This window comes from Nothobranchius furzeri, chromosome 14 (genome assembly GCF_043380555.1).
Source record: "Nothobranchius furzeri strain GRZ-AD chromosome 14, NfurGRZ-RIMD1, whole genome shotgun sequence".
NCBI lineage: Eukaryota > Metazoa > Chordata > Actinopteri > Cyprinodontiformes > Nothobranchiidae > Nothobranchius > Nothobranchius furzeri.
The window spans coordinates 49,276,868-49,302,940 of record NC_091754.1 but is presented as its reverse complement, the minus strand read 5'-3'; the positions used below and the strand labels follow the sequence as shown (position 1 = coordinate 49,302,940).

The window sequence follows — 26,073 nt, the reverse complement described above, 5'->3', positions numbered from 1 at the left end:
TTTCGTCGACTGGCTTGAAGCCGTGGGCACTAATGATCCACAAAGGTGCTGCACTGATTTACAACCTGAAAGCACCTTTAAATGTGGTTGAGTCCCCTCGTTAAGATACCGCCTTCTGTTTCGACCACAAAGACAGGGGTTCCCAACAACGTGTTTGTGAGATCACAACAAGAGAGTGAAACAGGAAGTGAGGGGGAAAAAAGCCTTTTCTCCCCACTCTCTATGTAATTGTTCTAAACATCCACTCGAAGAAAGTGGCGAAGTTGCTGTGGAGGAAAAAAGGTTCTGCAGAAACAAATGAAATCAAACATTTTGTGAATGCCCAATGTAGAAATGACGACTCATGAGGGATCAGACGTATCTTGGTATGGGAGTCTGAACCCCTTTTTTCTTCCTGATGTTCCGGGTTGCTCTGGTGTTCATGTAGTCATTCTGGTACTCTGCTCCGCTCAGCTTGAACTGCAGAGACATGTAAAATGCAATGATGTTAAAATAACTTACCGTTTACAAAACTAAATGTTTTATTCAATAATGAAGACGTTTGATAAAGTAGGGATGTAAGAAAACATTGATACTCTGGAATATCCTCACAAATCCCTCCATAAACTCCAACTTCTCCAGAACTCGGCAGCCCGCATCATTTCCAGAACTCCATCCTTCCACCACATCACCCCTGTTCTTCAGCAGCTCCACTGGCTCCCAGTCACTTCCAGAATCCAATTCAAAATTCTGCTATATACATTCAAAGCCATCCATAACCTAGCTCCACCGTACCTCTCAGACCTCCTTCATCCTTCAACCTCCACCCGTTCCCTCAGGTCCTCCTCCTCCATCCACCTCTCAGTCCCACCTTTCTGTCTGGTCACTATGGGGAGCAGGGCCTTCAGCCGCTCTGCTCCCCAGCTCTGGAACTCACTTCCTCCTGACCTCCGTAACATTGATTCCCTCACTCTCTTTAAAACCAGACTCAAAACTCACCTGTTCCGTCTAGCATTCCAATAATTACTCTCGTTGCTCCAATCTGTCTGTTTGTTTTATGCTGTTTTATCTTTTATTGTTGTGTATTTTATCTCTGTAAAGTGTCCTTGAGTGTTCAGAAAGGCGCTGTTGAAATAAAATGTATTATTATTATTATTAATATTACAATATTTGGAGTTATGATACTGAATGGTTATTTGCAGGGATGTCCCGATACAACTTTTTCACTTCCGATACGATACCGATATTGCAGCCTTCAGTATTGACCGATACCAATGTCAATCTGATAAGATGTCAGCACAAATCATACATACTTGAACCTATTTTGTAGTGTGGAATGTATGAAAGGCTTGATCATGTGATTTTACTCAACGGAGAACAAGAGCCAATAACAGTAAGTATAAAAAAAATTACTATGTTTTTTCCTTAACCATTGGTTGCAAAAATGTGAACCGTATATCGGAGATTTTTGATGCCGTCCGATATAATACAATACACTGGTTTTGGGCCGATTTCAGATTACTTACGATATCGATATTAGAACGAGTCATCCCTAGTTATTTGAAAACAATGCGTCAATATTTTATTGAGAACTTACATTTACTTTTCCTCTGTGTGGTGCTATTCAAACTCCGACCGCTAGGTGGCAGCAGCTTTTATTACCTTCATTCTGACGGAACCAAATGCGTCTGGCCTGAGTTTTCTAAATAAATTTAGTCTTAAAATTTGCAAGTATTGTCTGACGGTTTAGTATTGCGATGTATCGTATCAACTCCCCTGCCTGTATTGCGTGCGCTATTTATTGTATCGTCTTGCCAATACACACCCTTACAAAATTAGCGAGGTTGGAAATTGATTTTGCAGCTGCAAGATTTCAAGTCATAGTTGTGTTGGGGAGTTTACACTTGAAGGGACACTTTTTGTTTCATATGAATATCTTACCCAGATGACCAAGGCAAAAATGGTAACTGCTATGCTGTAAGTGCACAGAAGTGACACCACTGTTATCCAGACCCATGGTAATCTATGGCCGTCTTCTGTTGATTGTTTCGCTGAGGAGCAGTGATCTTCTGAAAGAAACAAGCCGAAGATGGAGTTGTACGCTGTGCATACATGTGTAAACGTCTTAAACATTCACCTGTTTTTCTTGTACCTTGTACTTTGTCTTTTTCCAAGACCAAGACTCGTTCAGCACTGTTCATTAACTTATAAGGAGGAGGGTATTCGATTCCAACCTGACATCTGTAGATTGCCTGACTGGTTCTTGGCAATGCCATTATCTTAAGACCGTCAGTTTGATTGAACTCATTTTTGTGTGGCTGGATATTCAGCTGAGTTTGGTTGCACTGTTGTTTGGAACTGATGTCCGTTTTGCACTTCCAAATACTTTCTTGGTCTTTGAAGAGTTCCATGATCACCTCCTGAGCGTTCGCAGGTAAGGCTGGGCACGGCACAAACACGGGGGGATGGCTTCGTGCGGACAGGACGAGAACTTCCACCCGTGGCTCTTTGAAGGGAAATTAAATGTGTGGTTCAGATTTTGGTGAAACAAACAGCTCTTCTAAGGAAACACCTCAAAACAAGTGCAGCTCATATTTTACACTACATTACATTTCTATATCTGAAATTCTGAAATGAAACTTATCATTTCAGAGTAGCTCTACTCCCACAGTGGAATTTTCTTGATATTGGCCCTATCTCTGCATGTTTCCTTTCAGATTAGTGCGAAAAATATAGACGTTACCATCCGAATGGCACTCTTGAGTCATCCACTGAGTTGTGGTAATTTACGTTTAGCTCTTTAAAGCTGCCATCTTTTGTGACTTTATACATTTTTTAAATCAAACTTGTTCTCAGCACCAGCATGCGTGCATTGAAAGTTAATCAAACTTTCTAGTTAGTTACTGTAAATGTATCCTGAAACTGCTGCTGTATTTTAACAAAGTACTTTTTATTGCTCTTGTTGGGAAATTAAACTAAACTAATGAGACTCAGTCTAACACAAAAGTAGCTTTTTCCTGATCAGTTACGTTAACCTTATAGGTGTGATCTGAGATGAATAAATAAGCATTCCCATAAAATGCACTGATGTAATTTTACTCACCGTCACATCCTTTGGTGCTCTGCTGCAGAAGAACCTGGGACGGCACATAACTCAGCAGGATAATGGTCCTCCAGCAGACTCCCAACATCATCGTGTCTTTTTTGATCGGACACTTTTCCCTAAGCAACGATATTCTTCTCCAGATCACCCGAACCCGCTGCCTCACGAAGCTGCACTCTGCAGAAGAATCGGATCTCACCAATCTGCTTCTACGCACGTGTTCTCACATTAATGCATCATGCTCTGGCTCTGACTGGCGCTCACCCACGATATTTCTCTTGAGGAGAAAACATCCTGTGACTGAGAACTCCTCCTTCCTCTAAAGTTTCCGCTCTCCACCAGATCTTGCGACCTGCTGTGACCCAAGTTGTTATTTTTGTATTTACATGTGCAAGAAAAGTCACTGCAGAAAATTCTCGCGTGGAAAGGTAACGCATCTCACTTTGCTTTGCAGCTTTGTGATTTATTGTGTCAGCCGTTCCACTGATGAAGTGAAAATAACATCTTAAAACGTCTGTAAACTACTTATTACATGCAAAGATTAAGGTTCGATTTGTTATTTTAAATTTGGAATGCTAATGAGTTCAATAAATATTTGTGGATAAAATACACTTAAATACTCAAAAGTTTTTGTTTATTTCAGTAGACCCTCCTTCAAATAAAACATGATTAATCAAACTCCTTTTTTTTCATCATCAGGTCTAGAAATGTATTTGACTGCAGTCTCAGATGAACGTCAATACTAGCGTAATAAATTACATTTTTTGTATTTAATAAAAAAATAAGACAAATTCCTTAAAGAAATAATCCATATTAAGTGGGAATTATTGATGTTTAGCTCTTCGAACAACCTCAATTTTGAGAAATAGGGATAAGTGGAGGACCGCTGTGTACTGATTTTAAAAAAACAGTTTGTGTGAAGATTGGCTTTGGCATTACGTGGGTATTGACGTAGAACTCTTGTTATTTGCGGTTATCTTCTTAGCTAGCCAGATTTAATCTCGGTTTCTCCAAACAAAGGATGTTCAAAGAGCCATCTACAACAGAAAAGGAATTATTATTCATAATCGAAACCCACATCAAAAGATGTGAGCTTCATCAAGCAGTTGGTGGAAAGTTAAATTTACTCTTAATTTTTCTATTTCTTCAAGTCCATATCCATAAAATGATGTCAGTTTGTTATGGCTCAGCATTCAGACTGCAGCATAATCTTAATCCAGTTTTAATCTCGACTCGGCTGCTTTTTGTTTTCAGTCATTCTTTTATATATAGCTTTGTTGGGATGATTGTCCACCAGTAAACACAGATTTAGCTTCATATTTGATTCTAGAATTATTTTGTAAATAGAGGAGTTAACAAACATGAACTTCAGCTCTGTGCCTGGAAAACAAGCCCAAATCATCAGATCTTCATGTGCGTGTTGAGGATGTTTGCGGTTTGGACTCAAACCCCTCTAACCTAAGTTTTGTGGCTTGCAGGACTTTGTGTAGTTTACATGGCTAAAGGGCAACGACACCGTCCTTGAACTGTGTGGAGTGTTTACTGAACACACTAGTTTGGCAGAAAGTCACTGACAGACCTTTGTGTGACTGGCAATGGCAGGAAATGCTGACAGGCAAGAAAAAAATGGTACATTTATAAGAAACAAGTAAAATGCAGAGTAAGCAATATGAGTCACAAGAACAAACAGAACGCTTCAATCCAGATGTGCGTCTCATCTGTAAAATGACTCAATCTCGAGTGTGGTTTAATCTCTGTTTGTGCATCTGTGTCCACTAGATGGCATCAAAACACTATTTCCATTAAGTCCACTAATTGGATCAACATTTCATTTTCATGCTTTCGTTCTTTTTTAAACACAGAAACAGTTTTGTTTACCTGTTTGTAGCTACAGTTGAAGAAGCCGGCAGCCGTCGGCGAAACTGTAGCTACAAACAGGTAAACAAAACTGTTTCTGTGTTTAAAAAAGAACGAAAGCATGGATTTAGAAAGACACAGCAAGAACACACCTAAAACATTTCATTTTGTTTATGTTATTAGCATTGAGCATATTTAAGAGGCATTAAGAAAATAATTGTATTTGCTAAAATTGAAAATTTTAAAGGTAAAAGCATTTTAGAAGGCCAAAGGTCAGGAAATATGAGTTAGTGTTGTCATGTGTTCACAAAACTAGGAATGTCCCATATTATTTGCAGATATTGGCTTTAACAAGTAAAATCAGAAAATATTGTATTGGTTATTACCACTTTTAATAACAATGTATTACATGCTATGTACACATTATACTTAAAACTCTTTAACTACTTTTCTTCTCACTTACAGTATCAAAATATGACACATACAAGGTATAGTTTTAGATATTTTTTGGTTGCATAGCACAGCTGGCCTAACTTGTATGGAGCTAACTGTCATATTTTACACAGATAATTCCTAAAGTTTGAGTTATATTATTATAAGAGATATGTAATGTTAGTACACAATTTTTTTAAGTTTTCTCTTTTTTATGAGGGAGACACCCTGCATGCATGCAGAAATTAGGAGGTAATTATTTCAGATATTGAACATCCGTACTACTACTACTACTGATAATAATAATAATAATAAATACTAGTAAATTTGTTTTTGAGCACTGAATTTAACCAATTGTTAAATCTTAATTTTGTGTAATCCACAGTATTAAAATTAAATAGTTATTTAAACAAATAAATACATGGACCAAGTATTAAGTATACAAAACAGGTAGCTAAAGAAAAGGTCTGTTGAGAACAATGAGCATTTATTAAGCAGATATTTTTCAGAGACAAATCTATGTTTAAATAAGATTCTCCAGCAGTAATGCGCCGTCTGTGGATGTGCCTAAATGAGCTCTACTACAGAGGCATATCGGCCAATGGTAAATACTGGCCCGACATATCGGTTGGCTGATATACTGGTGCCGAGTTAAAAACTCATATCTTTGTTGATTTCGAGATAGCACAGGATACCAAGAGAGGAGTTCTGGAGTGGCAGAGAAGTATGTTAGAGAGGTGCAGAACATGTATGAGAGCCATGAGACAGCAGTGAGGTGTGCTGCAGAAGTGACAGGAGTTCAACGTGGAGGTGGGAGGACATCAAGGATCAGCTCTAGGGCCTTACTTGTTTGCTTTGGTGATGTACAGGCTGACAGAGGATGTTAGGAAGGAGCCTCCTTGGCTGTCCAGATGACATCTGCAGTGAGAGCATGGTGCATGTAGAGGAGAAGCTAGAGAGGTGGAGGTACAAGAAAAGAGAGCAATTACGATTAGTTTTAGCAATACATAATCCATGTGTGTAAATGAGAGGGGCAAGTGTAACAGGGATGTTAAAAGGGTAAATCAAGTAGAGGACATTAAGTACTTAGGGTCTATGGTCCAAAGCGAGAAAGGGGGAAGAAAAGAGGTGAAGAAGTGTGTGAAGCAGGTTGGACTGGGTGGAGAAATGCTTCAGGTGTAGGTGTGCAAAAAAGGGGTACAGTAAGAAAAGAGACCAGCCATGTCTGGTTTAGAGACTGTCCATGACGAGGACAGGAAGGTAGTGAAGTTAGAGGACTAAAGGAAGACAGGTGATTTGCTGTAGCGACTCGTGAAGGGAAAAGAGAAAGAATATAATAATTGTATATTTATTAGATAAATGTATTTGTTTTAATCTTAACCATTTCTTTTAAATGGTTTCTAATTTACCAAATCAGTTTAGTTTTAAACAATCTGAATCAGATTATCTAAACGAATCGTCTTTTTTAGTTTAAATGGATTGTTTTGGACGATATTTCCCCGTGTTTTCGCCTGGTCACTCGTCTTTAGCTGAATGAGTGTTTTTTCCCACCGCCCGTGAAGGCACCGTCCTGGGCTGGACAGGAAACAACGGAGACGCGCAGCGTGTCTCCTCAGCAAGCAGCTGCGGGAGGAGAAGAATGGGAATGGGAACACATTTGTGGATTGCGGGCGAGGCAGCGTTTGAAACCATGAGGACCGCGGCTACATTCACCCAGATTCTTATTTAAAATCAGGAGTTTTCCCCTTTTCCCCTGCTGCTGGTGGCTGGAGGAATCACTCCTGCTGGAAATCACAGAGAAGAGGGACCCTCATTGTGAATCCCATTTCATTGTAAGTGGATTTTAAAAATAGATATGTATTCTTTTTATTATTTGTTATGACACCTTTAAACTTTTTACCACTTATTGGCTTCTCGTTTTGACTTAAGTAAGTAGAGGTGAAACACCGCTTATGAGATAACAGTCGCAGTCCTTTTTCCATGTATGTTGCTAGCAGCCCATCCCAGACTGACCTCGGGTGATTAGATCCAAAGAAGTAGCTCTGAGACTTTTTCATACTAAGCCTCTGGCTACATAAACACAAACACCTTATTGTTTATGTTTTTTTGGACTGCAGCTTGTTTGAATGGGTGTTTGCTTGTGAGCCTCCTATGCAGCCATTGAACGATCCCTTTCTTAGGGAAACGCTGGGCTTCATCGTTTGGGCTCGGCTGGGAAAAGAGCCGCAGCTCTCCTGGGATGGACACACTCAGCATGAACCTATTGTTGGAGAAAATGTGTTAGGACCGAAGCCCCCGAAGTAGTATGGGAGTATTTTCGGGGTATTTTTGTCTCGTCTCCATCCAACTGAAGAGTCTCCACCCTGTCAGCGGGAGGAGGCTAAGCGCTTCTGGTAATGGCCGAAACAACGGTCGAGCTAATGTTTGTATTTGTAGCCGCTGGACCTCTGAAATATACCATATTGTGTTCCTAACATCGTGTGATTATGGGTGGTCGCGTGCGTTGGCGTTGTTTGGGTCCGGCTGCTGATGAGGTAGCCCTCCTCTGCGGCTCAGGAGCACCGTTTCACTCCCTTTGTTGGGTCACGCCGGCGGCAGCAGGTTGGATGACATGCAGCCAGTTTGGCCGGTGGTTTTGTTCATTTTAATGCTCGAAACAAGTCTCGTTGCTTCGCAGCCATGGTGCGAAAGTTGGAAGTCAGACACACGTGTGTTCAGACTTCTTATCTTAACCACGGAACAGCCTCAGCTTAAAGAAATGGCAATTTCCTGCAGGGCCCATGAGCTAACAGCTAGCCTGAACACTGCCAGGACCAAAGTTGTCTTTTTTAAAAACAGTTCCAGCCTACTTAAAGCAGCTTTCCAGAGTTTTCCCCTTTCAGAAATTATGTATGATTTGTCAGAAATCCATAAAAGTAATTATCTTATCATGTACTGTGATATAATGTAAGCAATACGTCTTTTTTACCTGCAATCCTTCTGGCTCTCATTCCACTTTTGATGGTTTAAACCCTAAGCAGTGTGTAATAAGCCTCGGGGTAAAAATGGATGCCAACCTCTGAATGACTCCTCAGATCAACTCAGTGGTGAGGTCTTGTTTTTATCAGTTACGCCACCTATCTTGTTTAAGACCGATAGTAAAGAGGAAGCACTTGGAATCAGTCATCCACGCTTTCGTCACCTCTCGCTTAGACTACGCTAATGCATTATTAGTTGAAGCTCCTGTCTCTGCTCTGAACCGGTTGCAGGTTGTCCAAAATGCCGCTGCTTGGTTTTTAACAAACACAAGCCGACATAGCCATATTACACCAGTCCTGAAACATCTTCACTGGCTCCCCGTCACATTTCGTGTGCGTTTTAAGATATTGATGTTTGCTTTTAAAGCCCTGCATGACCTAGCTCCTCCTTATCTGTCTGACCCGCTGACTCCCTATGTACCTACTCGTATGTTGAGGTCAGCTGACCGTCTACTGCTTTGCATTCCCCGGATGGCCTACAAATCACGAGGTGAACGTGCATTTGTCCATGCTGCCCCCATGCTCTGGAACTCATTGCCCATTACAGTTAGGCTGGCATCCTCTCTGTCTGTTTTTAAATCTTGTTTAAAAACCTTCTTTTATTACTTGGCTTTTAGACAGTGATTCATGTTATCATATTACGATTTTATAGTTTTATTGTTTTGTTTTATCGTCTTATTGTTTTTACTTTTGTTTTAATTGATCCTGCCTGTTCAGCACTTTGGTCAGCTCTCACACTGTGTCTTAAGTTGTGCTATAGAGATAAAGTTGGTATGGTAATGTATATATATATATATATATATATATATATATATAAGGGGCAGCAGTAGCTCAGGTGGTAGAGCGGGTTGCCTCATGATCGGAGGGTCATGGGTTCGATTCCAGCTCCCGCCAGGGGTATCCTGCTGTTGTGTCCTTGGGCAAGACACTTCACCCAACTTGCCTGTGTTAGTGGTGGTCAAAGGGGCCGACGGCGCCAAATGGCAGTCTCGCCTCTGTCAGACCTCCCCAGGGCGGCTGTGGCTACAAGTAGCTTACCATCAGTAGCAGTGTGTGAATGTGAGAGTGTGTGGAAAGCGTCTTTGGGTGTCTAGAAAAGCGCTATATAAGTCCAATGCATTATTATTATTGTATATATGAGAACACAACATGACATGAGAATAATACTCGTTAAACAACGGGTTTTAGCTCTGTTTGTCGGCTACAGAAGCACATTTATAAACAGAAGCGTCAAGTCGCCATCTTTTAAAAAACAGAAGGAGTGTGATATGCTTGTCAGCCACTAGGTGGTGCCATCGGATAAGAGAAATACTTTGGAAAGAAGCTTTGAGGCTAGTCAGGAGTAGGGATGGGTACCGAATTCGGTACTTTTTAAGGTACCGACCAAATTCCATAGTACCGACCGAGCACCGATTCACGTCGTTTCAAACGGTGCCTCGTTTCGGTACCCGTCCTTCATAACAAGAACTTGCTAAGACAGCTGCGCATGCGCAAGAGCGTTATGTCGTCGGTCCCTGCGAGCGAGTTGTAAACAGAGCAGCATGGGCAGAAAGAACGCAGGCTAAAGCTTGGGTCCACTTCACTAAATGTGATGGGTAACTGGGTGATGATGAAACCAGTGACAGACAACGATCTAAGTGAGACATCCTCATCTTAATCTGCTCCGGTAGGTTAATAAAATTAAGGTAACGTTACCTTGATATGTTAGCTTCCGTTTCGCTAATGGTGCGTTCGCTTTCTCCTCGGAACTCAGATTTTCCGACTAGAACATGAACACGCTCTAAAGTGTTGCTTCACTTTACTAAATGCGACGGGTGATTGGATGAAGATGGAACCAATGACAACGATCTAAGTGTGAGGCATCATTGTTTTAATCTGCTCCAGCAGCTAAATAAACTGTTTAAGATAACGTTAGCTTGATGTGTTAGCTTCCATTCCCACCGTTGTTATCAGCTAATGGTGCGTTCGCTTTCTCCTCGGAAATTCTAACTTCCCAGTAGGAAAAATCAAATGAAGAAGGACGGCAAAAGGAATGAAGATACACAGTAAATTTAGTTCACAGTAAAGATGTTTGCTTCAGTTTAATTATCAGCTTATAAAACTACAAGGACGATGTTAAAATACAAACAGTTGAATTTTATTAATCGTGATATTTATCAAATATTGTTATATATTGAGAAAAATATACATTTAATTATAAAAGAGAATTAAAATAATAAACACTCAAAAGTATCGAAAATTGGTACCGTTAAGTACCGGTATCGATTCCTAGGTACCGGGAATTAGTACCGAATCGATTCAAATGTCAAAGATACCGATCCCTAGTCAGGAGTCTGTCTGGACATCCTGTTTTAAGTTTTGGAATAAAAAATACAAGAGAAAATGTGAACGGGAGCTGGAGGTGCTGCTGTAGTGAAGCGTTTCACCGGTCTCCGTCTCCGTGAAGGGAGGGGGTCTCCGTGAATGAATTAAGACCGGAACATTTTCAGTGAGTAATGATTCAGGGAGACGGAGGGAACAAGGTGTAAAATAGTTTACAGTTTTTAAAACAGTTTCCAGCTCAAAATAGAAGAATTAACAAGTGTGAAAGTTTTCACTGATAGTTTATCCACAGGATCGGGATTACGTCACAACTCCGCTGCTCCTGGTTTCGCCTGCTATGAGTCACTTCTTCTGCGCATGCGGAACGCATTGGGGCCGTGAAGCGTTCACACTGGCGAGAGTTTGATGTCGCATTTCAGTCATAGTGTTAACAGCCACACAAAAAAAAATCAGATTTACTCAAAAAATCGGAATTGAGCAACAAGGCCTGCAGTGTGAACGTAGCTCGATTGGACAGATTGTCTTGCTAGGGTCAGATAGAAGCGCGGTCCCTCATTTATCAAACATTATATATATTCAATATTCTTTCCTACAAATGAACTTTAAAATGTTCGTACGAATTGGCAAAATTCTAAATTCTGAAACGAAATGTATGCTTGTTCCTCAGAAATCGACGGATGATAAATCCCACCTGTGCGTACTTAGATGCTCGTGTCTGTTCAGAGTCATTTACATACAGAAACGCCCCAATTACTCATATTTGGTCACGCTACGTCCTCAGCTCATGAGGGGACTCTTTGGGTTCTTCCCGAAAAATAAAAAATAAAAATACTGACAGTGAGATGGAGGCACTGGCTGCCAAAGTGGAAGAGAACCAAACAAGTTGCAGAGGTTGTAAACTTGGACAGGACAGAGATGTTCCTGTCAGAAATAAAAAAAAAATGGTTTGACATAAAATTGAATCAGATAAATCGTAGCGTAACGGGTTGTCATTTACAGTTTTACATTTACGGAGTTCTATGAATGTTCTGTTTGGAGTTAATTTTGTTTTTTGGAAAAGTTGCAGTCATTCAGTTTGGTTATCTTGGCAACGCGTGCATGTTCAGGAAGCAGAGTAGAAGAGGTTCTGTGGACTTCTTGTCAAAAAAAGAATATGGACTGGAAATGGCATCTTATTTGTTGTTCCAATATGGGTCCCAAATCACGGATTAGCTCCAGAAGGATCTCCCTTCAGGATCAGTACATTCACGGAGGACACATTCCCATCAGATGGCACGCTCTGCCAAATCCTCCACTGAAGCAAGATCAGCCGTGCCACAATGTCAGGTTCCTGTCGGTAACAGGTGTCTTTTATCGGTTCTAACACCTGTTATGGGATGAAGCCGTTTCTCCACAGAAATAATTACTTAATAGGTAAAAATATTTTCTGGATGAGGAACACGAGTGGATGACTGAGACTTTAAGTATTGCAATTCCCCCGTTCTACCGCTAGATGCTGTTTGTACGCATGGTCAGAGCTGTTCTTACCTAAGAACATTATCACACACAAGCACAAAATGGTAAATATCACACAATGCTTAAAATCATTCTGAGGCACAAAATACACACAGATCTGTGTTTAAGTACGGTTGCAGCCCAACCTTAGCGACCCAGGCCAGTCAACACGCAGATAATCTAACAATACAATGACAAAAATACACTACATTTCACACCAGCTTACACTTAAAATGAAGTGGTTTGGCATTAAAGCCCTGTTTATACTTCTTCGTCTGGGGGTGTGGAGACACGCAACGCCATTATTCAACGCAAACACTCTGCGGCAAGCTCATAGAAAGTGACAGAGACATGCCCAATTTTTTAACTGGCCATTGAACTTTGGAGAACGCAAGCCAGTGATTGGTCAGCATGCCATTCCCTTTAAATTTGTTCCACAGCACTGTCATTCAAAAATAAAAAATACATAAAAATGAGGTGTTCCACCTCAAGTGGATTATCCTCCTAAAATGTAAGTTAATACATGAAACAGGGCTGCACAATATATCGCAAATGGATCGTTATCACAATAGCCACATGCGCAATATGCATATCGCAAAGAACAGATAAATATCGCAATGAACTGTCAGCTCAAATGTTTGCCACGCATAATGCATTCTGTCAATCAAATTGAAGCATGATGTTTTTTTAACAGATAAAATAGAACTCTTCACCCATTTAGCCAATTGGGTGGGTTCTCATAGGTTAGATGCCCGCCCCCGAGGCGGATGGCACTTAATTTAGCAAACACCGGAGTTAGCTTTGTTCTGCTTTTTCTGCTGATTCTGCTTTTCCCGGGATCCACTGATTGCCTTTTCTTGTTCATTTTCTTTTTCACTTTCCTCGCAACTTTAGCTTTTCTCATTTTTATCATTTTTTTGTCAATTTTTTTATTTCTTTGTTTTTGATTATTTTTGTTCCTGAGTTAAGTTATTTAGCACAAGTAATATCTTCATCGCATTACTAATCACAGTTATCGTATATCGCAAGTTTTCCTAGTATCGTGCAGCCCTAAAATGAAAGGTTGTTGACGATACCTTGCAGCAGGTACGGAGCAGTTTGAAGAATGTTTAGCGGATGTCAGACAATGAATAGGAATACAAAGATGAGCTGCAGACTTTTAATTAATGTCAAGAATTTGTAGGGAAACGTGGGTTTGAAGGTGGCCAACTGCACAAAAAGGTGGAGAAGAATGAGGGACAAATTTGTTGATGTTAAAAAGTCTCTGAAATATATATACATAGTATAAATACAAATACACAACAATAAATAAGCTGTTGTTGTCTGCAATAGTGATGAGACCCTTCAAAAATGCACTATGCCCCCTGTTGTCCTGATTGCACCAGGTCTCCTCCATATTTACTCTTAGAAACATCCACATATCCGCATGTACGTAATCACGAAATGGGAAAATCAGAGCTGTGTGAAGATTGGAGCTGTTTTAAGATCACGGCTTTAATACAGAAACACCTTAAAATGCCAGAAATTTCCCTTTTAGTCTCTTAGCTTGCTGTTCATCAGGCCTTTAACACTGGGAATTAATGAGCCACCTATGTGAAAATGTTTCAACAAAGATAGTTTATAAGTAAGTTTCTTATTTAGTGGTTTTCTGGGTAACCTTTGTACATGTTTATATCCCGTAAAAACATGTACAACGATGGAGGTTAAGTGCACAATGAAGGCTAGGTGTTCATCTATACAGACATATTATAAACCAAAAGTCCCCATGGCAGTACTACCACAAATCATGCCTGGGTCATGAATTTCTTGTCACTGCTAGGTCATTTGGTTTTTTGTGGTTTTACAAATAATTTGGGGTCATTTTAAAGTAGTTGGTAGAAAAATTCTCCCAACATTCAACCCTACTATGTAGGGATGTGTTTTGGTGAAATTCTGGTGATGCAATACGTATTATGATACAGGGGAGACGATATGGTATACAGTGATCCCTCGCTACTTCGCGGTTCGTTTATCTCGGATTCACGACTTCGCGGATTTTTTCTTTGGAGCCTTATTCAAGGGAAATTCGCTGATTCGCGGTATTTTTCTACGCGAAATATCAAGAAATTCCTGTTTTTTTTTCATCAATTTCATCATAAAATGCACTTTTGTAATAAAACTATAAAAAACCCAAGTAAAAACATTTTTTTTTCTTGAGTTTTACCCACAAAAAGAGAATGTGATCATACGATAATTCAATATAGTACTGTATGTCAGACTGGTCGGCTGGATTCGGGAGTTGAGCTTGTAGGGAGCGCGTGGTTTCACAGACACGGAAGTGAGAGCGTCGGTGAAACGCCGGCTCACGATTTAATCTAGGAAACCCCCGAGCGTTCGAGCGTCAATGAAGTGACACGGAAATGCCGGGCTTTCCAGAAGTAAGTAAGATAACTTACTATGAGCTGATAGTTCGTGGGATGGATCGGTAGGTTGGAAACTCTGATTATGAATCTGAAGAAACGATGACTGAGTGGTGAGCTGGAAAGGCGACTTCCGTTTATAGCCGCGGTTTGTGACGTAGATGCGACGTGGAGAGAATCCCCGCGAGGGGCATGCTGGGAGTTTTGGTCCATAGTGGAGGCCGGCTAGCTGGAAGAGGCTGGCCTGGGAACTTGGGTTCTGACACTGTACTGTAAATATGGTGTCCCTACTTCGCGGATTTTCACCTATCGTGGCCAGGTCTGGAATGTATCTACCGCGATAAACGAGGGATCACTGTACTCACGATATATTGCAATATATAGGATGATATTAGCAGTTTTTTTATACTGGATATATTGTAGGAAAATTCAATTAACAGTCCAAACTGAAATGTAACATGTTTAACATGAGGTATCTGAACCATAATAGAGGGATTTACATTTCAATGGTGGAAACAAAACCAATTGCACGCTGCTGCCAACTAGTGGTAGATGTTTGAAATGCACCAAAATAAAATGAAATACACAAATATTTGCATGCAAATTATTCAAAAAAAAATTCAATATGCTGCTTTTTATTATTCAGATAATAATGCAGGAAAAATATCTCCATATATTGCCAAATCGATGTTTTCTTTCATCCCTCCCTACTGCATTGTGATGTCTTGTGTCTCTTATTTTATTGTCTTATTTTCTGCTGTCTTTTTGGTTTATCCTTTTCTCATTATCTGCATGTATTTTTGGTCTTGGTTTGGTCCCTCTGTCTCTTTAGAATAGTTCTTTGTTCTGAGACATTTTGTCATTATTAACCACTTTAATTTCTGCTTCTTTTGTTGGGATTTAGTCTCTTCATTTCTATCTTTTTTTGTATCTCATTTAGTTTGTTAAATATGCGTGTCTGGCACAAGAGTTAGGGGCCCCTTTACTGCTATGGGGTTCTTTGGATCTGTGCCTGGTAGACCGTTTCAATAATCTATGTGTTTTTAATTTATAGGTCAATGAAACAAATAACGTTCTCCTCCAGAAAAGGGCCACTTGGCTAAGCCTTTATGCCCCACAGTGGCATTATAATAGACCGTCTGTGTCCTTAAGGCATGCTTGATTTGCATCCACAAAGACCCAAGACTAGAAGCACATTATTCTGGGCATGGAGACAGTACAGCAACAATATAACTCATTCGTTTACAGTGCAGTTAATGGGTTGAAAATAACCACTGGCCTTTTTGCTCGCCCCTCAGGCAGATGTCTTTAAGCTTGTCTTTCTTCACAAGAGGAAAACAGCAGACCTTGAGAGTCGAATTTCACTCTTTGTCTTGTCAGAAACAAGGTAGAGGACTGGCGTTAAAAATGCCCAAATCACATCTGGAAAACTCGAGTTGTATTCCTTTGGGTGCTGTTAGTGGTGGATCTGTTTCCTGTGCTCTGTCCCATTCCAAAAAAGTGTTTCTGAAGACTTTAATTATAGCTGGTTATATAAAATTGAAGGTCCAAAGATATTTGCTTCGTTCTTGTTGTTGCCAACATTTCAAGTTTAGTTTATCTTTGTAACCTGACTAGATTATTGCAGTTGAGAGCCTCTTACTTTGTAGTCCGAGTCATAAAAACACCGGTCATGGATTGAATTTCCAGCCACAGAGATGAAACACATCAGGTCACTTCACTTGTTTAACAGCATTTGTATTTTTTTTCTTTCACGTTTGGATTTGTTTCTTGAGGGTATTAAAGAAGGAATCTGTGGGAGAGAGTTTATGTATGCTAGGAGACGCACGCACGCCTTCAGAAACAACATAACCTCGTAACAGTCAACCTCCCAAACGTCTGGTGAAAAGGCTGTGTCACTGATGAACATATAAAAAGTTTCAAAACCCACAAACACAACGCTACTTGAGTCAGTAAGACCCTGTGCTTCAAGAACAAAGACACTCCACACAATCGTTCAGTTGTGCCACTTGGCCATATATATATTCAGTTTTTTTCCAGTCACATAATCAAGTCAATACCGCAAACAAAATGAGCCCTAAATGTCCGTCTAAGAAAATTGAAGTCAATAGGAGCAGAAGTCTAGTATTATTTGTCCTTAATCCCCCAAATTATCTTGCACAAAAAATATACAAAAAGGCGATCGTTGCTAATAAGGAAAAAAAAAAGGGTGGTATCCCAGTAATAAATACCCCCCTCAAAACAGGCAGATCTCACCGGCTCCACTTGGGGCCGCAGCAGCGGGATGGGAGCTTTGTTGCTATCTCGCTCTCAGCTGCTTCTCTCTCCGAGTCGGGTCCAGCAGCTTTCCAGGTCCTGGAGGTGAGCTAGACGACAAGTGAAGGAGCCCTGTCGTCACGGCTCTCCAGCGCGATCCGTCCCCCTCTCTGGCTTTACCGGGCAGGTGACTCTGCTGTGGCCTCCGCGCTCCACACTGGCACCTCAGTCAACCCGACAGTTTGCTCGGCTTCAATCCTCAGGATCGATCCTCACGTTCTCTTAGAATTTCCTTAACTCAACATACTCAGGTAAATTTCTATGGGATGTTTGTAAATACATTTTATTAAAGGGTCACAACCTGAAGCATGTTTTTCTCATTTAGCGGTGGTGTTCTGTTTGGCTAAGAGAAGGCAACTCAAAATCCTCCTGGAACACTTTGTTCACGGTCGTCAAGGAGATTTGACGTTGAGGAATGATCCTGAGAGACAAAATGGATCATGGAAGATTACTTGGTTTGGTCTGCAGCTGGATCCATCCACTCATGTCCCTGGGCATTAGACTTCCCCCTCACAAAAGTTCAAAAATCAAGGCTGGGGTGCTGATGGTGGTTGGTGTAGGTTTACCAAGGTTGTGTTACAGCCAGGGGGAGGGTGTAGGTAAGTAGAGGAGGACAGGTGGAGGATGGCACTTCAAACGCAGCACACCCTGATAAAGAGGGTAGGGGAAAAGTGGAAGCTGATACTTCTACAAATGAGTTTTAAGGTGGAAAAAGCTGGAAAATATCTTGGACTCATTGTAATCCCCCATACCAGAAATATTTTAGCTTTGTGTGCATGACAATGCCAGAAAAGGTGTGTGGAATTCCATGTGGGAGTGTCGGCAGCTCGTCTCAGGCACGTGGCCCCAGCCTCTGTAGGACCCTGTCCTGCCAACATTTTGCTGACCTTTGGTGGCAGCTGCCCCAGCCATTTGCAAACAAAGACAAATGGCTAACTGGCCTGCCTGCAGAGTCTCTGCTGTTCCAGATAGCGAGCTGCTCTTCCTGTTTGCCTTTTCATAAATGTCCAAATGTACTTAAAGACTTAGGTCAGAGCCCTTTTTTTGGCTGGGATTCAGCTGTTTGAGATCCAGATACACCCTTTTCTTTTTGTATTGATTGTTTTCTGTCCTTTAATGAGGACATTTATTACAATAAGGCTTTTCATTCTTTAAAAAACCTGCGCTTTAAGAGTTTGGTTTGAATGCACCACCACAAAAGAAGAGGGTGTGTAAAACACTCTGAAGCAATAAATAGATGAACGCTGCAGCCAGCTACGTCTTTGCGGCACCACAGATTGGAGTCGGCAGAAGGAGGCCATCCGCCTGTTCTCTTCTCAGCCAGTTCATATGAACTAAAGCACACAGATAATCCTAAAGATGATATGTCTTTTTATTATTTTATGCCATTTCCTGTTAAATTTGACCTACCTAATTCAATAGTTTAAGCAGTTATTAAATGGTTTGACTTTGACAGAGTCCTGTGGCTAATTTTGTCTCCTTTGTGGCAGCGATGAAGAGCCACCATTACCCTTTCTTCCTCTTCTGTATCTCCTGACCTCTTTAATTTGCAGTTCAAGTCTCATTGTTGGGCAAGTCCACGGCATAAAACCTGAGGGCTCTTACCTTGTTGATTGTTGCCATCTTTTGCAAATTCAGCCAGCCTGATCAACACCTGAGCCAGTTAAAGCCTTGGGGCTAGCCTTTGTGCACACAAACTTCACAAAGTTGAGTAGTTTCCCTAAATCTGATCTCAGTATGCCAGATTAATAAATCTTCTTTTGACTCATTCTAAATACTTAGCTGGAATTTCAGTGGCTGTGTCAAATTTCAATGGGCAGAACATAGAAGGTGAAGAGGATTTATGGATGTTGGTTTCTCTTGTTACCAGTCTAGTTTAAGCTCTACCAGTCCAGTGGTGAAGAGGTGGGTGGATGTATGACATAGTTTGACTGTTTGTAGAAGTAGCCTTTAAGCTAGCACCACAAAATCATGAACATTGGGGAGGGAATTTCCAAAATGCTTATAAATAAAGCTGCAATGGCAATAAATAACATCAGCATGAAAAATACTCACTCAGGGCTCTGGGCGATAAATCAGAAATGTATCGTTATCGAAATTTGTGACTCTTATCGAGAAAAAAATTCCCATGTCAATAAATTTGATAATAAAAAAAATGAAAAGATGCGTGTAGGTTGGCAACATTCATGTCTCTTTAAGAAGCTGCGCCACCTTGAGTCACATAAAAATGACTCAACATTATACACGTGACAGCCCCATCTAGTGGACAACTTTTGTTTCTGCGCATACCTGTAATTATCGTCCATTTATCGTCATCAAGGTGAAATCCTCAATATATCGTGATATTGATTATAGGCCGTATCGGCCAGCCCTACTCAAACTGTATTTAGATGTCTGACTTTAATACTGAGCAGAGCAAAGTTAAGATTTAACACTTAGTTAAATTTTTGTCAGGGCAAATGCTCATTTTAATTTGCAGTGAAGGCTACTTTTATTTGCCCAACTTTAAATAGTGAGAATACGTACACAGAACTAAATGATCCTAGCCTTTATGACAACGGTCTCATTTAGCTGTGTCCTCCAGCTTTCTTCATGTGGGGAAATACATTTTTTCCTCTTTGTTTAGTCTCGTCCTACCTGTTACCTTAAAGAGCAAGTCACCCCCTACCAAAGTCTAACTCCATTCCAGTTTCCTGTTTGAAAAATGCGCCACGAGGAGGTGTTGCCTGGCAGACTGAGAGGGCGGAGCCGCTAACAAATACACACAGGCTCACGGCAGCATTGTGACATCATAATGTACCAGCTAACATCATAGGGTACCTCTTAGCCGATAGTGATGGCAGATTTAAACTCAAATGCAGTGCAGTTTTTAATTGAAGAGAGGGTAACACTGACAGTTTTAAGCAGAATATTTAAATTTCTACTAAGATGCACTAAAGTGCCAAATTATTGACTACACGTGTCTACAACACGATTAGACACTCATTTATACAGTTTATCAGTTAAAAAAAAGTTGATTTGGGGGTGACTTGCTCTTTAAGCAGGAGCCTACAGCCATTCTCATATGTCTATCAAGGGAACTATATATGAATGTGTGTGTGTGTGTGTGTGTGTGTGTGTGTTATATATATATACAGTATATATATATATATATATATATATATATATATATATATATACCATCACTGATCTCTACAGTGTACACTTACTTTATTCTCTATTTGATTTCAAACTTCTTAAGATTTTACATTTCTTGTTCCTCTGACTCGTGGAAATTAAATTAAGAATAAATCGGAACAGGTTGATAATGCACACTCTGCAACTATTTTCAGAGGCAATTTGTTTTGACAACATTTTGAACTTGATGCTGTTTGTTGGCACTATTGGCTCAGATTTATAGGATTGAAGATTGATCATCAGGCTGTGTTGAGTGTACTCTGTCCACTGATCTCTAGAGTAAGGGACCAACTTCCCACAATCCTGCACAAGAAAAACAGGTCAAGAAAACAAATGAGTAGATGTTAACAACAAGCAACACAAGTGTGGGGCCTTGTGAGCTGTATCTAGGAAACAAAGAACTCTTTGCTGACATTTTAAGACATTTTAGAAATGTTATTGCGGTCACAACTCTGTGAGATATATGATAAAGTGTGAGAAGTTCAACACAACTTTAGAAGGGGTGGAAAAAACTTGTCACAGCCCAGTGAGATACCAGCTTTAGAGTCAGAATAATGGCTCTTTGACTCACAGATGACACCGAATGCTTAAGGCAAGCTGGGGTGCTTCAGAAAGCAGCATTAAGAGCACACAAAGTGCTAAGTCAGAGGAAACATCCATGTGATGTCTGGCAGCAACAGCTGCTTTATAGAAAGAGCATTATAGACTTAAGGTGATGCATGAGCTGCCTGGTAAGAATTATTACTATGTGCCGATGGAGGTGGTGAATTTATATCCTACTCCCTGGATTGCTTTCACATACTTTACGTCCTCAGCTGAAGTAAATGAAATGGTCAGTGCTTTGCAGCAGATGATGGCCACGTTTTTTTTTTTTTTTTTGAGTTTTTTTTGGATAAACATTAGCCCAACCACAGCCATCGTGTTCATCCTTTTTGCTTTACATCTGAGTAGAGTTCACTCCCTTCTCATGAAACCACAGCAGCGTTTCGAGCATCTGTGTGCTCGTGTGTGTGATTTGTTTGCTTGACTTTTTGGCAGTCTCTCAGGGCCCATACAGTAGATGACATTTTGCCATGGATTCGAGTTTGAGAAAGAAACACAAATACAAACAAATGAAATGACACCGTTTCCTCTCACCCCACTGTGAAATGCCTGCCTCTTGACTCAAAAGTGTTTTGGGTGACCTCGGTTCAGAACAGCTCGTACAGTTGCTTTGCAATTGTTGACCTCAGGGTTTCATTCCAGTAAAATCCTCTGAGGGTTCAGCTTATTGACTTTTTGGAAAATCAACAATAGCAACATTCTAGGACTTTTCACATAAAACAAAAGCTGCAGTCTCAGCAGTTGTTGTTATTTTGTGTTGTCCCCCTTTGGGTTTAATGTTTATGGCAACACTTTAAAGCTCTCAGGATCAATAAAGTTTGTCTGTCTGTCTGTATCTATATCTGGTAGAAGCTTGTTGAGGTGTATGGGTGGAAAACGACAGATTTGGAGTCTTACTCATTATGGGCTCGACACACGGGAGGTGACATCGCCTCTCCTCCATTCATTTTCAATGAGACATGCGCGACAAAGCGACAATCGCGGGTCTCCCTCCTACCAAGCGAAACGCGAAAAACGTGCGTGTGAAATTTTGCGCTCGTGCACGTGTCGTGCACAGGCGACCCAGCGAAGCGATCCCAGAAAGTTGAAATATTTTCAATTTTCGTTGCCGTCGCTCGGACGAGGACCAATCAACGGAGGTTTCATTCACTGACCAATGAGCGGACAGGACGCTCCGTACATCTCTGAGCAAACATGGAGAAGTTGATTATTATTATGTTTTATAAAGTAAAATCACAAGTAAGATTTCACATAACTCTAGCAGCACCTTGTGAAACATCATATCTACCACTTTTTAAACTCTGAGCCGCTAAATAACCTTAATTCCCTCCAACCTGACACAGCCAAGCAAAACAATGGAAGTTTCGATTTCTCCATGGAACAGAACGCGCAGACGGCTTTGCCGCTGCCACGGATCGCCTCCCGTGTGTCAGGTAATAAAAGCGACAGCGACGAATTTCACTGATCGCGATCGTTTGTCGCCTCCCGTGTGTCGAGCCCATTAGTATTCATAATATGCAAACATCTCACCTCTGATTGGCTAACAGCAATGTAACTCATCCGCTGCCTTTGTTCGCTCGTCTTGGGTGAAAAAAAAATGCAACGTTGATGCATTACCCCACAAATAACACATGCCTAACTGTATTCTGCCATGTTTTGGATTTGCTAATGGTTAGCTTCTACTAGCTGAGATGCATTCTGCCCTCGTCTTTCTGTGGTTGCAAATTAAAGTGGGCGGGGCCATGAATACAGATTTCTGTGGGACATGGAAGAGACTGGCTTTTTTTGACCTGATCGTTTTTCTATTTCCTCTTTGCAACTTGTGCAGGCGATGGAGGTTGACGAAAACACTCAGCAATGCATGTGCTTCCCAGAGTGACGTCATATTTCAAAAACATCAAATATGACACGATTTCTCAGTGAACGAGACCTTTAGGTTTTATATAGAGTTCAAAGGTTTCCACCAAAGACATAAACAGGATTTTAAAAAAGCATGTTGGTGACATTTAGAACCTTTTTCTGACTTGGATCTAAAAATACAAACCCACGTACAGGTTAACCTTTCAAGTTGTAACTCCAAAACGGAATTTCTCTTCAACAGCAAGCATGTATACGCTGAAAGCAAAATCTGGTGCACTCATACATTATTGAAGTCTTCCAACTGTTTCAAGTGTTTCTGTGTTTAGTTCAAGCCACAAAGTTGCACTAATCCAAAAACAGAGCTTGAAAAGTCTCGTTTTGTGATTAAAAATGCACTGTAGCCCACTTTCCCTCCTCCCAGACATTCTAGCTGCTCTCCTTTCCACAAGCGGGAACGTTACCCCAGCTCATGTCTTCTACAGGCAGTATTTAAGCGGGCAGTGAAACCACGAGTAACTGAAACGTGAATGATTGGAAAGCGGCCTGCTCGCTGCTGAAAGCCACGAGGCTCAGCTTGCATTGCCATTCAACCATTGATGACCCCGGACTGAAAAAGCTTAGAACAAGATTTTGGAAAGCAAGAGGAACACCTGTTAGAACGTAAAATGTGAAATAGTTTTGTTTGGAAATACAATTACATGAAAGTTCCTGAGAAACTGTTGAAAATGACGTCATATGAAATATGGCAACTTGGAAACTCTGAGGTTCTTCATTTTCCTCACGTCCTCTGCCAAAGTCTGGAGGTCGCTCTTTTTCACACGCCTCTTGTTAGCACTCTGCATTTACTGTGACATCCCGGTGTTGGCAGGCATATCCAGTATGCCTGTTACGTCAGGGTTTATCGAGGACACTGAAGGAAACTAGAGTTTCTCTGCATTGACCTACAATGCGGAAAGAATCCAGCCAATAAAGACGGCCGTGCTGCCAGCAGTAGAAGTAGATTGGCACATTTTTGCAACCGAATCCCATGACAGTAACTCAAACCTACAAGCTTAATCTCATGAAGTAGTGTGTGCGCACGTGTGACTGCCTCCCCCAAATCTCATTGACTAATACCCCGGTCAGCTCTGAAAGGGACTGCATGGTTCTATTGACCGAGATTTTGGGTTAAGTTCTTAGCTGAGTAGCTTCCTAATCTCTCTCTGCGTGGCTGATCCTCGCTCTCTAGTGATTCAGATTATGTTGGCCTCAAAGACAAGTCCACTCCCTGAGTAAATAATGACCTGCCCCCCTTCTCTCTGGTACAATGACTGCCTTTGAAGCCAAGGCCGGGGTCACTGTTACATTTTTAGTTCACCAATTTGACCCTCTCCCTGCTGGTGGTAACTCCCGTCAAGAGATTATTGGAATGAAGTAGTAGAAAAGATGAGTGAGATTGCTGTTCTTAATCTGATCAGCTCTTCTCAGGCTATGCTAATGATAAGGTTTGAGAGGGCCTGTTTTTTTCTTGTATTTATTCTTTCACAATTTTTAAATTTCATGTGCTGAAGTGAGTTTCTGTAGAGGTTTAATAAACAAATAATAACCAACATGTTGCAGAAAGCTCTTAGAACATCCTCACTTTGGAAAATAGAGTTTTGGTCTGGCTAATTGACAGAAATGACATATTAGTCTCTAGAGTTGTCACTACTTTGACTTTAGACCATTGACTCAAGAACACACACCTGGACTAGAGCCCAACTTGAAATGGTTTCTCACACAGGGTTAAAACAAAAAATAAATATATTTACTGTGGATTACCTGTTCTTTAAAAATGCCATGGTTCCTCATCTATTAGTATTCCAAGCTATTGTCTCGAAATAAATCCAATCCTAAAAAATGTATTACAATTGATTCTACTATAATTTTTCACATAGCATTGTTATTCCTGCAAAACCTTTATGACAGGAAATGCTCCATGCTACTAACAAAGTGCTACAGCTAGTTATTGGTCCTGCTACCTGTGCTTTTACTAATTAACCCATGTCTATAATTGTTTCTATTAATTACAATGGCAAATCTGAAAAACAAGAATTTTTTTTCAATCCTCTTTACAACAATCTAACATAGTATAGCTATAAAAATATTGTGTTGATCAAAAAATATTAATGAAGTGGTTCTCTTGCATTAGTCTAAAACCCTTAGCCAATAACATGGGTCAGTCTGAAACCAACGATTGGACCCTCCGGTTGTTGGTCTCATCGAACCACTGCACTTGCGCATTTGTCTAGGTTTTCCCCTCATTGCTTGCTTGCATATTTAGCAACAGAACACCACTGGTGTGTCGGAGAAGGAGAAACAGCTGGCTTCTACCACTTCAGGACACTTTTGGGCAAACTAGAGTTCCAAAAAGAAAACCGCCATTTCAAGTCACTGACATCAAAAGACGTTTGGACCTAGAAAATGGTGATTGGTGCACTCTCGTTTCCTCTGGCATTGAGGGTTCTGGTTTTGGTTCAGGGGTGGGAGCTCTGTGATCATGTTTGTGTTTAAAAGCTAGTTGTTTTGTAGAATTGCCATTTCAGCTTTAAATATGTTTGCTTGCAATGCTCTAAAATTTTTGTAACAGGAGTTGTTTTAAGAATCCAAAAATTGTCATTGGCTGTAGCCTTACTTGAACTAGTCATTGTCTTGTCAGTGCAGTTAAAACTAACTCTGTTTCCCCAAACTGAGGTTCAACAGGTACAGAGTGATCTATATAAAAATTTCCACAGAAATGTTATTAAAATTATCTGCACTTTAACAGAAAGTCATGCACAAGTGGTTCATCAGAAAGAAACAGATCCTAATATAAAAGCCTAAAGGGGGCGTGGCATCCTGTAACTCTACTGTATGCGTGTTATTAGCAATAAACCCAACCACCAGCTCGCCAGCCAATGGGACTCCCATTAGATCCCAGTGGCCATCGTGGGAACATTCCTGACACAGCATTATTCCATAATTCCCACCATGTGTGGTTTTCCAGAGGCGAATGCTCGCTGCACTGAGTGTGTAGAATCCCACTGAGACGAGAAGATGATCTCCTTGTAATCACAACCAGACCAGAGTCTGTTTGAGTGAGAACAGCTGAAGGTACATAATAATGGACGTTTGTGTTGGTAAGTCATGAAACGAGGAGGCTGTGAGTTTTGTTCAGCAACGACACTTGCCTTTCATATGGTTAGACTTTATGTTAAGATTGTAGACTTATATAAATATGTTCACACCATATGTGTGCTTATTGATTGTTCTTTACATATTAGACAGGTTAGCCATTATGGGTCAAGGGTCAAATGATATTGCTTAAACTGTTATACTTGGGTTTTACGGGCTTTGATAAAAAAAAATCTACTTTTTAAATAATGTACTTCTCATAAGTAAGCTTTTAATTTTTTGCCTGAAATAAGGTTACGAGTGCTGTTTCTTTAAGGCCTGCTGAAAAGCTCATTTTGTTTTTCTCTGATGAGCCGAATGCTTGAAGAAAACAGGGTGAAAC

At 40.6% G+C, this 26,073-nt stretch overlaps 2 protein-coding genes across 7 annotated transcripts in view; one reads left to right on the top strand and one right to left on the bottom strand.

The window, feature by feature from the left end:
* Nucleotides 1-132: 132 nt before the first annotated feature.
* si:dkey-1h24.6 (T-cell-specific surface glycoprotein CD28) lies at nt 133-3,320 on the bottom strand. The gene is made up of 4 exons (XM_015952632.3): nt 3,083-3,320; nt 2,132-2,485; nt 1,921-2,048; nt 133-459 (listed from the first exon to the last, which is right to left on the bottom strand). Exons 1-4 carry the CDS (start codon nt 3,171-3,173, stop codon nt 352-354), a joined length of 681 nt encoding a protein of 226 aa, XP_015808118.1. The 5' UTR covers nt 3,174-3,320; the 3' UTR covers nt 133-351.
* A 3,679-nt stretch (nt 3,321-6,999) lies between these two features.
* Nucleotides 7,000-26,073, top strand: part of raph1b (Ras association (RalGDS/AF-6) and pleckstrin homology domains 1b) — a 68,126-nt gene continuing 49,052 nt past the window's right edge. For 5 of the 6 annotated variants that reach the window (XM_015952639.3, XM_015952638.3, XM_054743127.2 and 2 more), the window contains exon 1: nt 7,000-7,203. The gene's annotated coding sequence lies outside the window, so the exon portion shown is untranslated. Of the gene's footprint in view, nt 7,204-7,677; nt 7,765-26,073 lie in introns of those variants that run through there. The other variant, XM_015952635.3, reaches the window with a different exon arrangement.

What these genes read in the sequence shown, in the direction of transcription:
- si:dkey-1h24.6 (XM_015952632.3), bottom strand. Translation starts at nt 3,173, where the DNA reads ATGATGTTGGGAGTCTGCTGGAGGACCATTATCCTGCTGAGTTATGTG. An exon ending in GAGCACCAAAGGATGTGACG is followed by an intron (nt 2,486 to 3,082) that starts GTGAGTAAAATT and finishes TTCCCTTCAAAG; the next exon opens with AGCCACGGGTGGAAGTTCTC. An exon ending in TTTTTGCCTTGGTCATCTGG is followed by an intron (nt 460 to 1,920) that starts GTAAGATATTCA and finishes ATGTCTCTGCAG; the next exon opens with TTCAAGCTGAGCGGAGCAGA.